General features: G+C 38.5%; 2 protein-coding genes across 5 annotated transcripts; both read right to left on the bottom strand.

Moving 5' to 3' along the window:
- Positions 1 to 2,995: 2,995 nt before the first annotated feature.
- Positions 2,996 to 13,773, bottom strand: LOC104455693 (LEAF RUST 10 DISEASE-RESISTANCE LOCUS RECEPTOR-LIKE PROTEIN KINASE-like 1.1). Of its 4 annotated transcripts, none has more exons than XM_010070445.3 (4): positions 12,935 to 13,773; positions 4,775 to 4,804; positions 4,331 to 4,584; positions 2,996 to 4,226 (listed from the first exon to the last, which is right to left on the bottom strand). In XM_010070445.3, the coding sequence occupies exons 3-4, from the start codon at positions 4,533 to 4,535 to the stop codon at positions 3,250 to 3,252; spliced, it is 1,182 nt and encodes a 393-aa protein (XP_010068747.2). In that variant the 5' UTR covers positions 4,536 to 4,584; positions 4,775 to 4,804; positions 12,935 to 13,773; the 3' UTR covers positions 2,996 to 3,249. The 4 variants fall into 4 exon arrangements, with proteins under 4 accessions (XP_010068747.2, XP_039171139.1, XP_018715327.2 ...); XM_039315205.1 differs by lacking the exon at positions 12,935 to 13,773 and adding an exon at positions 6,474 to 6,837; XM_018859782.2 differs by lacking the exon at positions 12,935 to 13,773 and adding an exon at positions 5,912 to 6,836.
- Positions 13,091 to 13,756, bottom strand: LOC120294506 (LEAF RUST 10 DISEASE-RESISTANCE LOCUS RECEPTOR-LIKE PROTEIN KINASE-like 1.2). Its single transcript, XM_039314625.1, has one exon. The coding sequence runs from the start codon at positions 13,754 to 13,756 to the stop codon at positions 13,091 to 13,093; it is 666 nt and encodes a 221-aa protein (XP_039170559.1).
- Positions 13,774 to 14,909: the final 1,136 nt, after the last annotated feature.

Raw genomic sequence — 14,909 nt, 5'->3', positions numbered from 1 at the left:
TTTTATAAAAAAGATCATTTATATTACTTAAAAAAAAAATTAAAATTACTTTAACTATACATAATGTAACATTTTGTGGACTACGCTAATTGTTTTAAAAATTTAAGTTTTTAGATAAAAGCGTGATTTAATATTTAATTTCTCTAACACATAAAAATATTAAATTGTTTTGATAATGAAAATGTTTTTAGTGGACTATTCATTTCAATATAAGTGATTATTTTCAGAAAAAAATTCAAATCATTTATTTCTCGCAAAATAAACGGAATTTAATATTAAGTTTTGTCTATAAATCTACAATGTATCCACTGAAATTTCTTAAACCAAAGTTGCCAAAATGCAAAAGTAATGATGGTAATGGAAAACACAAATATTAAGAAATGATCGCATAGTTGATATTTGAAAACTAAAGTACAATAAGGCAATTGACCAATTAAGATCAAAAATAGAAAACATAATCTTCTTACAAGAAGTACGTAAATGTAAAGAATTACTTAAACCTACTGAATTTGTAATTAATCAGTTAGTACTTAGCACCTAAGTTAGAAATCGCAATTCAAATAAAAAAAAAAAACATATCCATAAAAAGTTCTATTTTGGAAATACAAAAATTAATTAAAAAAAAGAACTTGAAATTAACTTGCTAACACAAAAACATCATATAATTATCCTACATATAAAATTGAAATATGAAATACAATAAATTATCCAAATAAACTGTACATAAATTACAAGTAACGAAATGTTTCACCATTCGTGAACCTACATGGCTTAACTATGATCAATTATGAGTCTCATCTAAATCTTCTATAGTATATGGATAATAGAAAAGCTGCTATAAAAAAAAATCCATCAATAAAATTGAAATTATATATTAAAATGGAAAAGCAAAAGTAAATGTGATGAAACACCAAATAACATAGATATTGATGATTAAGAGTATAAATTAGATTAAGAGTATAAATTAAGTAAATTATTTTGCCCAGACAATATTACATTACCCATGAATAAATTGATGATTGAGGCAAGATAAAATCTTATATGGAAATCCATTTTTTTACGAAATTTTCTCATCACCTAAACAGTTTATGGAGGCCGTGCTTGTCCTTATTGTAATATTGGCCATCAGTGGACCCGACAAAGAGAGAGAAAAATCGAGTGGCGAAATCTAATTTTTGAGTCATTAGCCACATATTTTTATAGAAATGATAGTTTAGTATGTTGTGAAGTCATGGGATATAACGGATCGTAAATTAAGCTTACAGTTTGCTTGAAACAAAATTTTTAAGCTTCCCACCCGTGATGATCAATGCGCATCCAGCAGATTTGAGCCCGTATTTTGTCGTTTTTCGGCTTGACTTTGGGACAGTCAAGTTGGGATTCTTGTATCATGTTTGAAGGGCTTTCCACTGACTATAAATACATTTGAAATGGGGTTCGGAGGAGAAAGTTATGGCGTAATCAAGTCATCGAAATTCTGTGTTACAGATAACTTGAATAATCGCTTTGGGTATGCAATTTGTTAGTGTGTAGAAATCATTTTGTTAGCGTTAAGGTGTAGTTTAGTCGTTTCGTTGTTAGTGTGTAGAAATCATTTTGTTAGCGTTAAGGTGTAGTTTAGTCGTTTCGTAGTTAATTAGAGTTTTATTTGATTTTAACGTTTTTCCTCGGTTATTTGATATTGCCACGAGTTCAACGATATGAATATCGTTTATTGCTTGGTCGTAGGCAACGAGGTGAATGGTGTTATCTCTTCTATAGATTTGTAAACTCATGTCTTGAAAAAAATAAAGATTTGAGTATCATATACGTAATTAAAACATGTTTATTGCATAAAAGTTTGGATCAGGCAATTACTACTTTTTGATATTTGAGAATGGTTTTAGGAAAAGTATTGTGAAATGATACATGTGTGTATCACTTTGTGAGCCGATTTATGGAATGAATTCTAAAATAATTTTAAGAAAGGCATTATGAAACGCATTTTGTTGTGAATGTGGTTTATGAAAGTATTTTGAAATAGTTTCAGAAATGTCTTGTGAAATGTATTCATTTTGATGAATGGAGTTTAGAAAGATTATGTGATCACTGTGAGCTCATAGAGGGGCTTGTGGGTATGCATACTCAGTTTAGGATATCCTCCTAGGTTGAGTCACCGGCTTTGTAGGTGAAGACCTTGCCAAGAGGAGAATCTCGGTCACCTTGTTACAAGGTGTTGTGTCGTGACCATGGTTAGGTATTGACCAAAAGATTGGTTGATAAATGAATCATCGACATGTGTTTTGATATGAGTTGGATCAATAGATGGACCATTCTCTCTCTCTCTCTCTCTCTCTCTCTCTCTCTCTCTCTCTGTTTTTTAAATAAATTTTGTTTTAAATTTAATTTAATTAATTTTTATATTAATTATTTACCCACATCAATAGAAAAACGACGTCGTTTTGCACTTGTCTAGCCACTTCAGCGTGCAAAATGACACTATTTTGCACTTACCTCGCGGGAAAATCGCCACATAAGCATTTTAGCCAGATTTTCTCACCATTGGCACTTAAATAATTCATTTTGCTTCGATTTTTGGCACTTTAGTATCACTTTCCTAATTTTTGGCATTTAAGTATTCCTTCGTACCAAGTTTATATTTTCATTTCCATATATGATAAGGTCTGTGAAACCACTTCAACACATGGAATATGACAAGTTCCTACCTTGACGTGTCTATTGCTGCGTGAAACTCTCACTTCGCAAATTTGAAGGGGAAGGCACTTCATCACTAGACTCAGACAAAGATTGAGTTATCACGTATTATCCGAGGCCTGTTTCCAGAATGAGACTCGACATGACTTCCGGCGTGACTTTGTGTTCTTTTAAGGAGCAAATCAGATAATGTCGTAAGCTGTTGTGAGAAAATCATCGCAAGTCTAATTGTTTCAACCCTGATCTGGGAAAACTCTTCAAACGCCTGAAATATTGTGATAAAGAGAGGGACAATGGCATATATGTGTACAATCCTTTATTCATGCTCTAGGAAAGTGCTCTTTACTATGTAGTATTCACATCAAATCCTCCTCCAGCCTCAACAGAAGTGCTTACATGTTCAAGCTGAAAAATGAAGACCAAAATGGAAAACTTGATCACCTGCTATATCATCTACGTCGCAGATAATATTAGCTAGAAACCATTACCCAAATGCAAGCAAACTTTAAGCCAAGATGGAGGAGAAGGGAAATTTGCAGGAGAGAACTGATAAGACTACAAGTTAACCACTATGTGCAGAGGAACTACCGCTGCTTCCCATTTTTGAGTCACGGAAACAGGTGAAGTCGGTGCCTTCGTAATCTTCAACAGCCCCATATTGTCACATTCCGGCGAAGGAGGTGGGTTCTCGCTTTGACTGGCGCTGTTATCATAGCTCACATCCTTCGACTTGTCCGGCTCATGTTTCCCACTCGAAATTGCCTTCAACTCCTCCAGGACAGTCTCCATGGAAGGCCTCATGTCCTTTTCCTGTTGCAAGCACCTGAAAGCCAGCTCGGCCACAGCCGTGATCATCCTATTGATTTCGGGATCCGACTCAAACCCCAAATTTGGATCGATCAATTGGCGGAACTCGTGGTTCCGTATCTTGCTGGTTGCTAAGTTCGCCAAATTAATCTCGTGCCTGTCTCGGCTTATATCCACTGCCGGCATGGACGATATGAGTTCCACTAATACTACCCCAAAACTGTAGACATCACTCTTCTCCGTAAGCTGGTAATACTGGTGATACTCAGGGTCCACATAACCCGGAGTCCCCTGAGGAGCGGTCGACACATGGCTCACATTGTTGGGGAACAGCCGAGAAAGGCCGAAATCTGCCACTTTGACGCTAAAGTTATTGTCGAGGAGGATGTTGTTAGTCTTCACGTCACGATGGATTATGTCAGACGCATGAAGGTAAGCCAATGCGGTGGCTGTTTCTACGGCGATGCTCATACGAGTACGCCACGGGAGAGGGTCCTGCTTTGCTCGCTCCCCTTGCAGATGATCGGCCACTGTGCCGTTCGGGATGTACTCATAGACCAGCAGGAGTTCACGGCTGTGCCGCGAAGTGCAACCATATAAAGAGACGAGGTTTTTGTGGCGCAAGCGAGTTAGGATTTCGACTTCAGTAATGAACTGCTTCATCCGCTGATAGTTGTGCTCGAATAGACGCTTAACAGCTACTTCCCGGCCATCTCGAAGTTTGCCTGTTTAAGAAAATAGAGAATGACCCTCTTAGATTCCTAGTTTCTAGAATTTCTCGCCATTTATATGCAGGCTGCCTAGTTAGCCTCTTCCGTTAAGGTCTTACCATAGTACACAATTCCAAAACCTCCATCTCCGAGCTCCCGGGCAGTATCAAAATGGTTAGTAGCTTCTTCAAGCTCGGCGTTGGGGAAAATGGGGACCCCAAAGCATACATCGCCCACTTCAAGATCTGCTTTCGTGGAAGAATCAGATGAAGCATGCCTTGAGTGGAATATTAAGAAGCAATGCTGTTGTTTTTGGCGGATCATATAGAGGCATGAACAGAGAAAAATACTGCCAAGGCACCGAATCCGCAACCTGAAGAACAAAAGTGTCAGTAGATTTGCGTCAGAGCCAGGTAGAAAATGGAAAATTTCAGAAAACTTTGACTGTGAGATGTCCCCAAATTTACGAAGCATGTCATTGTGCTCTTGCATCGTAATTGTGCTCAAAGATGTGTTGACAACATTATTTGTATAATGTCCCCCATGAAAAAGATTTGACTGACCTAATCCAATCTTCAAAGGTGCATCGTTTCCTGCAGCAAAGATGTGCCAAAAGATGGCGTTTGAGTCAGATATGAATTCCACATAAACAGATCCTATCCACATAATAAAAATTACAGAACAGGAATACAGACACTAGCTTCCTTGATCTAACATAAAATCCTATCGATCATTTGAATATCACTTAACATAATACATTTTTACGAAAAATAGACATTCCCTCATGTTACATATCACAAGTAAATTGCAGGACTAAGCTTAATGGAGCATTGTAGGCGACAGTGTTAACTGAAACTTTAAGCTGATGCGAAACAAGCATAAGCAAACACGCACAGAAAACTTTCCCCTTTACGTTTTCCTTTTCATGGCATCTGTCTTCTCTTATTGAATCATAACCCGGTCTCTGCATCATAAATTCAGTAATCATCTAAAATCCTCGACACATCTCTGCACTCACGTTGGAACTGGCCAACGCAAACATTGACAGTCTAAAAAATTTCACTATTTACTGAGCTGCGCATATGATTGATGCAACGTTGAGGTCCACAAAAGCAACTGCGGAAAGACTATGTATCCGTGATCTGGAGATGTCCTGTAGTTCTTCATCTTTGATGCGAGGAAGAAAATGACATTGCTATGAATTCATCTAACTACTAAAGATACATTTGTTTGAGTGAAAGAATTTTCCATGAATTAGTTTTCGAAACTTCAATATGTTTGGTTTGCTAAAAATGATCAGTCAAACCATTTTCGGTTGAAAAAAATATGCATATTTTTAAAGTTGGGAAGATGAATTCCAAAATTTGAAAAGAGTAAAATACATTTTTTTTTTTTTTTTTTTTGAAAATAATTTCTACAGAATTTATTTTCCTTTATCATAAAATTTTCCCCAAAATAAACATGTCCTACATCTACAAAAGAATGTTCGAAAGAAATGTAAATAAAAAAGTAATGGCTTGGTGAACGAAGCCGAGGTAGGAAAAAGGAACTGAGAGTAGAAAACCAAAGGAAGTGAAAAAAGTTCTTCCTCTTCCTTTGACGACCTCTTATCAAGTTTGGAGAGAATGGCGAGGAAATTAACCGAAAAACACGTGGGAGAATTTCAACTGTCGTTGCTATTATTAATCGAAAAGTATTACCTCTGCACAGGAAACGTTTTTCACTTCCCCTGCATTTGCCTCCACTTATTTTGCATTTAACACAGCTCTCCCAGGAGGTTAAATCCCATTTCAATCTAAACCCGAGCTCCAACTTCTCATCGCACTCATCTTTATTCTCTCTATCATCTCTGGCTAATTCGACAGGCACAATAACAGGACTCTTGCAGGCTGACTTATTTATATGTGGGTCTTCATGCCTACCCATAAGAGCGACGTATGAGCGATTGGTGCCATTGGAGGGGCAAGTGAAGTCAGGAGGTAGATCATCACCAACAATTGGGAAGCTGGTGCAATCACGGAGAAATGCTAGGAATGAAGGCCTTTCACGGGATTTAAGGAAGGAGAAAAATTTAATAGTGGGAACATCAGTATCAGGAGGTGGACAAAAACAAGCATCGCCCCTTCTCTCTAACTCTGAGATCGACGCAAAAGATTGACTTTCATTATCGACAAGGTACTCCCCAAAAGGTTGTAGTTCGAGCAATGGCTTATCACTACTACATCGTTCAGTGTAGTTGTCAAAGAGAGAACCTATTATGACCTTACACTCGCCATGCTCGCGGTTTCCATATGGTAGGCTCAATGATGGAACCCAGTCTTCCAAAGAAATAATCGTCAAAATGCCAACGACATGGCGAAGCAAAACCTTGGAACTTAGGGAGCTCTCGACGCCCATTTCAGAAATTTTAGAGGGGAACAATAGAAGCACAGGAACAATCAGAAACAGGAAAGCTTTGGTGTGTGCATAGCACAGACAGAAGGGGCTCAAGTGAGATACAGTTGCTCACGCTGAAGATCGCATTATATGAACGTCTCGTTGAATTCTTTTTCACGTAAACGCGCCAATTGACTGGGTCAGCTGAGCGCAGAGGACCCGAAAGAGCAAACGTAGTGGACCACATATTTGCTCAGTGAAAGGAAAAATCGATTACTACTACATACTTAGGCTAAAAAACGTCCATTTTCAGGACTCAAGGTCGATTTCACTCCATCGGCCACGGGCCCATGGCGACCTCTGTTTCTGTGGCCAACTTTGTTTCCCTGCAAAGTTTTCTAACTTCGTTTGACGGGGTTTCGAAGCTCTCCCATAGGATTTCCTGGGTCGATTTCAAACCCCCGGACCACCACGATTTTTATCGAGACTCGTCCTCCACCCTTGATCTCTTTCAAGGTCGAGTACTATGACAACTTGAATTCGTGACAGTCAAAGGCAGAGAGACACGGCAGGAGACAACTGGTAGCGAAGAAGGTCGACGTTAAGGAGGTCGAAACAGAAAAGTCCCATAAACACTAATTCCTGACTGATTTTATGAGTTTACAAGTTGCACTACCCATGTTGGCCTCAGTAAGCGAACAGGAACTGGGTTTTCTCCTCTAGTTCTTTCACGTGAAGATGAACGTGACAGGGTGGTAGAAAAATGAGGAGGAAGAAGAGAAAAGTGATGAACTTCCAATGAAGTATGCATCCATTTGAAGAACAAACATAATAATTGAGGGTATCATTGTTGTTCTGATAATTTCTCCAATCGGCTTCTAGCATAATCCTCCCCTACAAGTTCAAGATTGTATATCTTGAAACCATCATATCTAACAACCAAACATTGAGAGACAGAAGAGATGGTGGAAAAAGAACAAAATTTTTAGATAGTATGCTCGAAATGGAAATAAATAATTGAGAAGGTATTTGTTCTTCCTTGAGTATTTTCGAGGACCTATAAATATTTATTCAGAATTTAACTCAACTTGAGACTGTTAAATTACTGATCCAATTTCTAAAATCAACTAGAGGATACTATAAGAAAAATCCTGACTTTGGTGGCAAAGGAAATCTCTAGAGTACACTAGATTTATGTAGAGTAGACCACAAGATTATCTCTGCAATTTGTAGAGATATTTCCCCTTGAAAGTCGGTTTACAAGCTCATTAATAGAGCTGACTAAGGACAAGAAAATCTCTGACTTGAGCAGAGATTTTTGCATGAAGAAGCCGTTGATGTAGGCCTATAAATAGGCTTGTGGTCGTCTATTTTGAGGGGCAGACCAACAAGGTAAGCTCCTTCCCCTTTCCTTTGTACTACAACTCAATAAAATAAAATAAAAGTTTTCGTTTTGTTCCTTTGTGCTCCCTTGCCACCACTCTCTATTGTTACTTTGCCTAATCAGTTTTTCCCATATTATTCTTAATTCTTTTGTTCTCTTGATAGTTCACACACAAAACACTCACTTGCACACGCATCAAACACACACTTCACAAATACCAATAGAGATATTCAAGCTAATATGTGCTCGGCAATTTCAGCAAGATTGAGCTCTTATGTTCTCTTTTATATATCACAGATTGATCCCATTTGTTCCAGAGGACTGGAATCAAATGGTGAAGAAAAACTTTCTAGAAGAGCAGAATGTGAAAGCCTAAGTTAGAATAGTTTGTGGCACCTTACCGTCACCAGAGTGTTCGAGATGTGCTCAATCTGGGCAATAGCACACACTCATGCCATTTTCACAGCCACACCACCCCCCACTTCTTCGACATCTCATGCAGTTGTACCCCATCCAGTTCAGTGTGATACCGTCCTCCAATAATTTCAGGTACTCAACACTTTAATTCCCCTTCCAGTTTCGTATCTGAACCGGGGTGGCCACCAACTACGGGCACAGCGCTCTATTCCAGTTCAAGTTATCACACTTACTGGCTATCGCCACCGAAGAATTGTTCCCTTCACTAGGACCACACTTGGCCCGAGATATTGTGGAATTAACCGAAAATGACTCATTGCAATTATGGAAAATGCAGAGATCAAACTAGTTCGGACCGAAAGTATTAGGTAACCAGTCGAAAGAGTAGTTGCGACTCGGGTGGGGGCACCTAGCATTAAGTAACGCTTCATTCACCACTCTGAACGAGTTCTCGCTATACGAAATGTCTTCAATCACATTACTAGATCAAATTGTCCGATAAATCGGCCTAGGGTTGTGGCACTATTTTGAAGCTAGGAAAGCCACAATAAGGTTGTTGAACTTTCAGGATCCAAAAATGGTAGCTTATGTTTGGACCCGTAACACAGTTCTTTGGCTGACAATCATCAAATTTCAGGTTCACCTCCAAAGACAGGAAGAAGTCGAATAAGAATATGCTAAGACTAAAGATAATATTGATCCATCTAAACAGGAGACTCTAAAGCTCAGCACGTTTCGTGGATTCAATCCTGGAGACATTGCTAAAGAATGTGAAGGACGTAGAGAAAGATGAATTACACTTGAGAGGACATAACCGTACATACCCTCGAAATGGTTGAAGTGGTTACTGTAAATACCCACTTGGATATTAAAATATGACCTTCCTATATACTAGCTGTTGTATAGTCAAACAGAAACATAAGATCCGAATCATGCACGAAAGTCCGACCTTTCCATTTACTTATATCAGTGACGTGTACGTAACATTCAGCCTCAAACGCGAAACAGTCCAAATGCTGGCAAGCGAACGATACAGGGACATATCGCTCTGGACAAGGAAAAAAGGACATAAAACATCATCGTCAATGACTCCATAGTACATCGGTGCAGTCCGGGAGCTGCTTTTGGTTGGAAATTCGAAGAAAGAAGGGAAAGAAAGACAGATCAGGGAACCAGCTTTCTCCTTAGCTTTCAGAGTTGTCCACGGCGTTTTTGGGTCAAAGTCTTCCCTCCGAACGTCTAAGGAAGACTGGCTTATTTAGGGTAATCATTTTTTCCGGCATTCAAACATCAGCAATTGGTCATAGCTTAGAAAACCAGCAACTTGACCCATCTCAAAATGTCAAACTCAGCACTTTGGTTGATTCTTGATCTATCGGCCATGACGTAGACGTTTCTACAGTCATCTAAATCTATGGTAAGAATTCATTTGTTTCATAGAAAATAAATAATTTAAAAAATAATTTTCTAAAAATAATTGCTTGTATCACTTATAAAAATAAATAAACTAAAATTACTTTCATCGTCTATAAAAATTTTAGAAATATATTATTATTATTATTATTATTATTATTATTATTATTATTATTATTATTATTATTATTATTATATTCTTCATGAATTAATAAATATTTCAAATTATATAACCAATTATTTTTAGGGAAAAAAATTTCAAATCATTTATTTCCCGCTAAACAAACAAAGTCTAATATTAAGTTCTAGTTGTAAATCTAAAGTGTAGGAACTGAAAAATTCTTAAAGCAAATTTGCCAAAATACAAAAGTAATAATACTAATGGAAAACACAAATATTAAGAAATGATGGCATAGTTGATATTAGAAAACTAAAGTACAATCAGGTAATTGACCAAAGATCAAAAATAGAAAGCATCATCTTCTTACAAGAAGTAAAGTAAATATAAAGAATTACTTAAACCTACTGAAAATGTAATTACCAGTTAATAATTAGCACCTAAGTTATAAATCACAATTCAAATAAAAAAATCCATTAAATGTTTTATTTTGGAAATATAAAAATTAATTAAAAAAGAACTTGAAATTAACTTGCCATCAAGAAAACACTATATAATTATCATAAAGATAAAATTGAAAAATGAAATGCATTAAATTATCCAAATAAACTGTACATAAATTACAAGTAACGAAATGTTTCACCATTAGTGAACCTAGATGGCTTAACTATGATCAATTATGAGTCTCATCTAAATCCTCTATAGTATATGGATAATAGAAAAGCTGTTATAAAAAAATTTCCATCGATATAATTGAAATTATTTATTAAAATAGAAAAGCAAAAAGTAAATGTGATGAAATAGCAAAAAACATAGATATTGATGATTAAGAGTATAAATTAAGTAAATTATTTTGCTAAGACAATATTACATTACCCATAGAGAAAAAGAATGGCCAAGACTAAAAATTTTCTCATTACCATAAACAGTATATGGAGGCCGTGCTTGCCCTAATACCCATAGAGAAAAGAATGGCCGAGACTAAAAATTTAAGAAATCGAATTCCATAAATTGGTGAAAAAGTTTTGCTTTAAATTGAATTTGGGACCACTGTCTCAATACGTCCGGCAAAGTTTAGTACCCAATCGTTTACTCTAAAAACTTGAACTATTCAGGAAAGCCCCGATTTATACTCAACAATGCTCTTCAATATCATTTCTCCTGCTGGCTTCATTCTACAATAACTTGGTAGTTTTCAATGCAATTTATGGTAATCATTGGACTACAATAATATAGTATGAGAACTCTCAATCGCCCTGCTAATAAAGCCAATGATTAATTTAATTAAGAATGTAACAGCTCCAAAATGACTAGCCAGCTCAATCAAGGTTTGTCATGCATCGGCCACTCACTTCGTGACAAAATATTATGGCAAAGGCTGACTCTTGGCGTCGAGACAGCAAAATATTAATACTAACCCTAAGAGGATTGAAATTTATTCATAAAATAGATATATTAAGTGATGCGATAAACTATTATTAGTTATTGAATATGGCTTGCTTGTCCGAAACTAGCTTATCTATATTCTCCTACATCAGTTAGTGTATTAATTTGATACGTCATATTATGCATGGCATTACTTTAAGTAGTTTGGATTTGAGTCTTGATAGGATAACAAATTATTCTATTTGTTATCTGGCCACATCTTCCAGACCGGATATGCCCAGATAAATTGGCAGATAAGAAATCTGTCATAGGGTTGGGATTAACCCGAATTGAATAAAAAAAATTAAAAATACAATAACAATCTCTATTATTATTCAGTGATGGATTGATAGAGTGACGCATCTGACTACATCAACTTGATCCATCAAGGAATCGTTAATCGTTCCCAACTCACTCACGTTGGCATCGAACGATTGTGATTTCGAACCTCCTCGCAGTTTGATTACTTGAAAAATCTACTTTGATAATTAATTGCTATTAGTTTTTCCTTATCCAATCCCGTCATCTGCTCCTCCATTATTGTTTTCCCTACCAGCAACAACAATGTCCACTGTGCGATTGCCGCCGCCGCCGAGACGTCAAGAGACATGGCCAGGAGGAGGGAGAGGGATAAGACCGATGATCGACGCGAGACAAAGGGAGCAATTAGTGCAGGGGGGACGTGACTAAATCCAAAGTCGTCAGCGAGGGATGGTATGGGCAGAAGCCGGCAGGGCAGAGTGGACGGCAGCGAGGAGTGGCCTAGACATAAGGTAGATTGGTTCGCTGAAGGGGCCACGACAGAGAGAGCTCTTCCGGTGGCTATAGCTCACAGCTAAACAGTGAATCGTCTAAGAGTGGAGGTATGATTTAAGAGTGAGAATATTCGGAAGATTTTTCATGATTTTCAAATATTCTCAATCCTATCTTAAGTGACACCAAATATATTATGGGACTTTATACAAATTCGGATGATACTGGGAGGATTTATAATCGTGCTTTATCCTACTATCCTAATCCGAAATTCAGACAAGCAAAACACAGCCTAAGCTGCCTTAAAGTTTTGAGGCCGGAATGAATTAAATAAAGTCTTCCTCTGATTGCAGAAAAAATCAGCAATCAGCGATGAAACAATGTGTCATCGCTAATTTTGTATCATCACGACGATAATAGACTTGGTCGCCATTTCTATGATTTGTACCCACTTCAAGTAACGAAATGGTTTCGTTTTGGTTGCTAGAGAGCTACTTCTAGCGACGGATTTGGCACCTTTCCATGGCACACAAAGTTCGCTCGAGCCAAGACATAAGATCCACATGCATCCTAACATTTTCTTCTCATTTGAAGACGATTCGCGCTCATCGTGGTTAGCCCAGCCGCTTCACGAGCATCGATTGTTCGATGATAACTTTTGCGGTCAATTCGCCTTATTTTTCCAGTGCTTCCTTTTTTATTTATAGAGAATTCTACTGTATCCGTGATAAACCTCCTTGTTCCGTATAATAAGACTAATCCGTGAACTTGTCTATGAGAAACTTATCGTGTCACTTGCTATATAAACTTGAGAAGACGGAGAAGAAGTGAACGTACCAGTTGGTGTACAATGCCAAGCATGAGGCCGGTCCGGGCAGTAGCAACGGAAATGGAAGATCCCGTACTCGAACCCACACTTGCCGCCGCTCTCCTCACACGCGCTGCAATCGCTCGCCGTCCAGTTCAACAGGAACCCGCTCCTCAACGCCTCCTCTATCTCCGCTCTCCCTCTCCACTCCGCCGCCACCGGCGCCTCCACCAAAGTCCCGCAGTTTTTGTGGCATCGATCACCTCTTGATCCTCGCTGTCCCCATATATCCCCAAAACGACCCCACTTTCGCCTTCTTCTTCGCCAGTGCAGCTGGTCTTGTAGTTCAGAAGCTTGTCGGCGCGGGTAGAGATGTTGCAGTTGTATAACAGAGAGAGGGTGGCGGTAACGTTCTGGCTCAGCTGGAACAGACTCGACGGGATGGTCAGGTTCTTGAGAGAACCGGGCGCACAGTAAGTGAAGGCGGTCGAGTTGCCGTCGGAGAGGGCAGCGTTGGAGATGCGGAGAGACTGGTTCTTGTAGAAAATGTCGCGGACGACATAGTCGTCACCGGTGAGATTGATGACCGGGGTGTCGTTGGCGCATGACAGGGCGAAGCCCGGGAAGCCGCAGTAGGAGGGTTGCAGGTCGGGGACAAAGAACGGGAAAGTGATGTTCAGGCCGCCGCAGGCGACGGGGAGGCTGCAGTTTCCGAAGTAGGGGTCGACGTGGGAGAGAGACTCCCGGGGGGATAAGGAGAGAGAGAAGAGCAACAGCAGTGAGAGGCTTGTGTTGATTGGGAGAGGGAAGAGAGGAGGTGTGAGGACTGTTCTGGTTCTGGTTCTGGTCATTGTGGATGGATGGGGTGGTGGAGTTTGGTCGAAAATGGAGATATCATATGTGTGGGGGAAGGGGGAGAGAGAGAGAGAGTGTGTGTGTGTGCGTGTGAAGTGTTGAGGTTCTTGGATGGTGGGTCTGTCTGCCCGATTAGTTTGACTTGGAGATGAGCTGGAGGAGCTTTGATTCTTCTGACAAAACTGCAAGCGTGGTGTTGTGGATATCTCTGCCTGTATGGGTATCTCTGCCTCAATCTTGGACCGTTGAAACTTCAGGGAATGCGCATGAAAATTCAACGCCGTCAAGTTGACCGATCTCAAAGTCGCTATCGTCACAAGTTGGAGGATGAGAAAGTGGAATGCTCTGGTGAAGTATGACGAGAGAACCGAAAGTGGGGAAGTCCTCAAACAAGTCGTCTGTCCGACTTTGCGCCCAGTTTGAATTCTGGAATGCTCTGCCTCAATCTCTACACAGCTTCGTGTGGAAGAGGAAGTTAGTCAGGGCGAGTTGATGCAAATCACAATTTTCAGGGGACTAAAAGTAATTAGATACAAAATTGAGAAGGTAATAGGTTCTACCCATAAGCCATCAACTTTCAATGAGATCTAAATTACTTATCACTTGATTTGTGGGATGCGATTTTGGAAAAATGACATAAATGATTCAATTTACACTATCATTTTTGAATTTTTAATTTTTTAATTTATTAAACTCCAATTTAATATTTAATGTGATCTCTGAACTTTTAAATATTTTTAAATAGTTTAGACATTACATTAAGCATTTACAAATAATTCATGAGTCATATTGAACAAATTAAAAGTTTACAAATAACATTATACGGACCAAAGTTTAGGAATCATATTACGCAAATCAAAACTTCGAAGATAACATTACCTATCGGATCGAAGTTCATGAGCCATTGGTGCTATAATCCCATTAATTTTATACTAGTAGACTAAGACCAACAGCTATTGATATGCTAAAGAGGTTCTCGTACAGTGCTTTTGCAATAGTTTTATCTGCTGTAACTTTTATAAGCAGTTTGATAGACACCCTCATACCTAAAGTACCTCCAAAACAGCGGTAATTTACAGTAACTTCTACGAAAGCCTCACCTAACCTTAAGATTCTACAACTTTATAGCATGTACTACGAGCATGTATA

Source organism: Eucalyptus grandis, chromosome 6 (assembly GCF_016545825.1).
Source record: "Eucalyptus grandis isolate ANBG69807.140 chromosome 6, ASM1654582v1, whole genome shotgun sequence".
Classification (NCBI taxonomy): domain Eukaryota; kingdom Viridiplantae; phylum Streptophyta; class Magnoliopsida; order Myrtales; family Myrtaceae; genus Eucalyptus; species Eucalyptus grandis.
This window is presented reverse-complemented; position numbering and strand designations above follow the sequence as displayed.

What these genes read in the sequence shown, in the direction of transcription:
- LOC120294506 (XM_039314625.1), bottom strand. Translation starts at nt 13,756, where the DNA reads ATGACCAGAACCAGAACCAGAACAGTCCTCACACCTCCTCTCTTCCCT.
- LOC104455693 (XM_039315205.1), bottom strand. Translation starts at nt 6,502, where the DNA reads ATGGAAACCGCGAGCATGGCGAGTGTAAG. An exon ending in GCGAGCATGGCGAGTGTAAG is followed by an intron (nt 4,805 to 6,473) that starts GTCATAATAGGT and finishes TCTTTGCTGCAG; the next exon opens with GAAACGATGCACCTTTGAAG. An exon ending in TTTTGGAATTGTGTACTATG is followed by an intron (nt 4,227 to 4,330) that starts GTAAGACCTTAA and finishes TTTCTTAAACAG; the next exon opens with GCAAACTTCGAGATGGCCGG.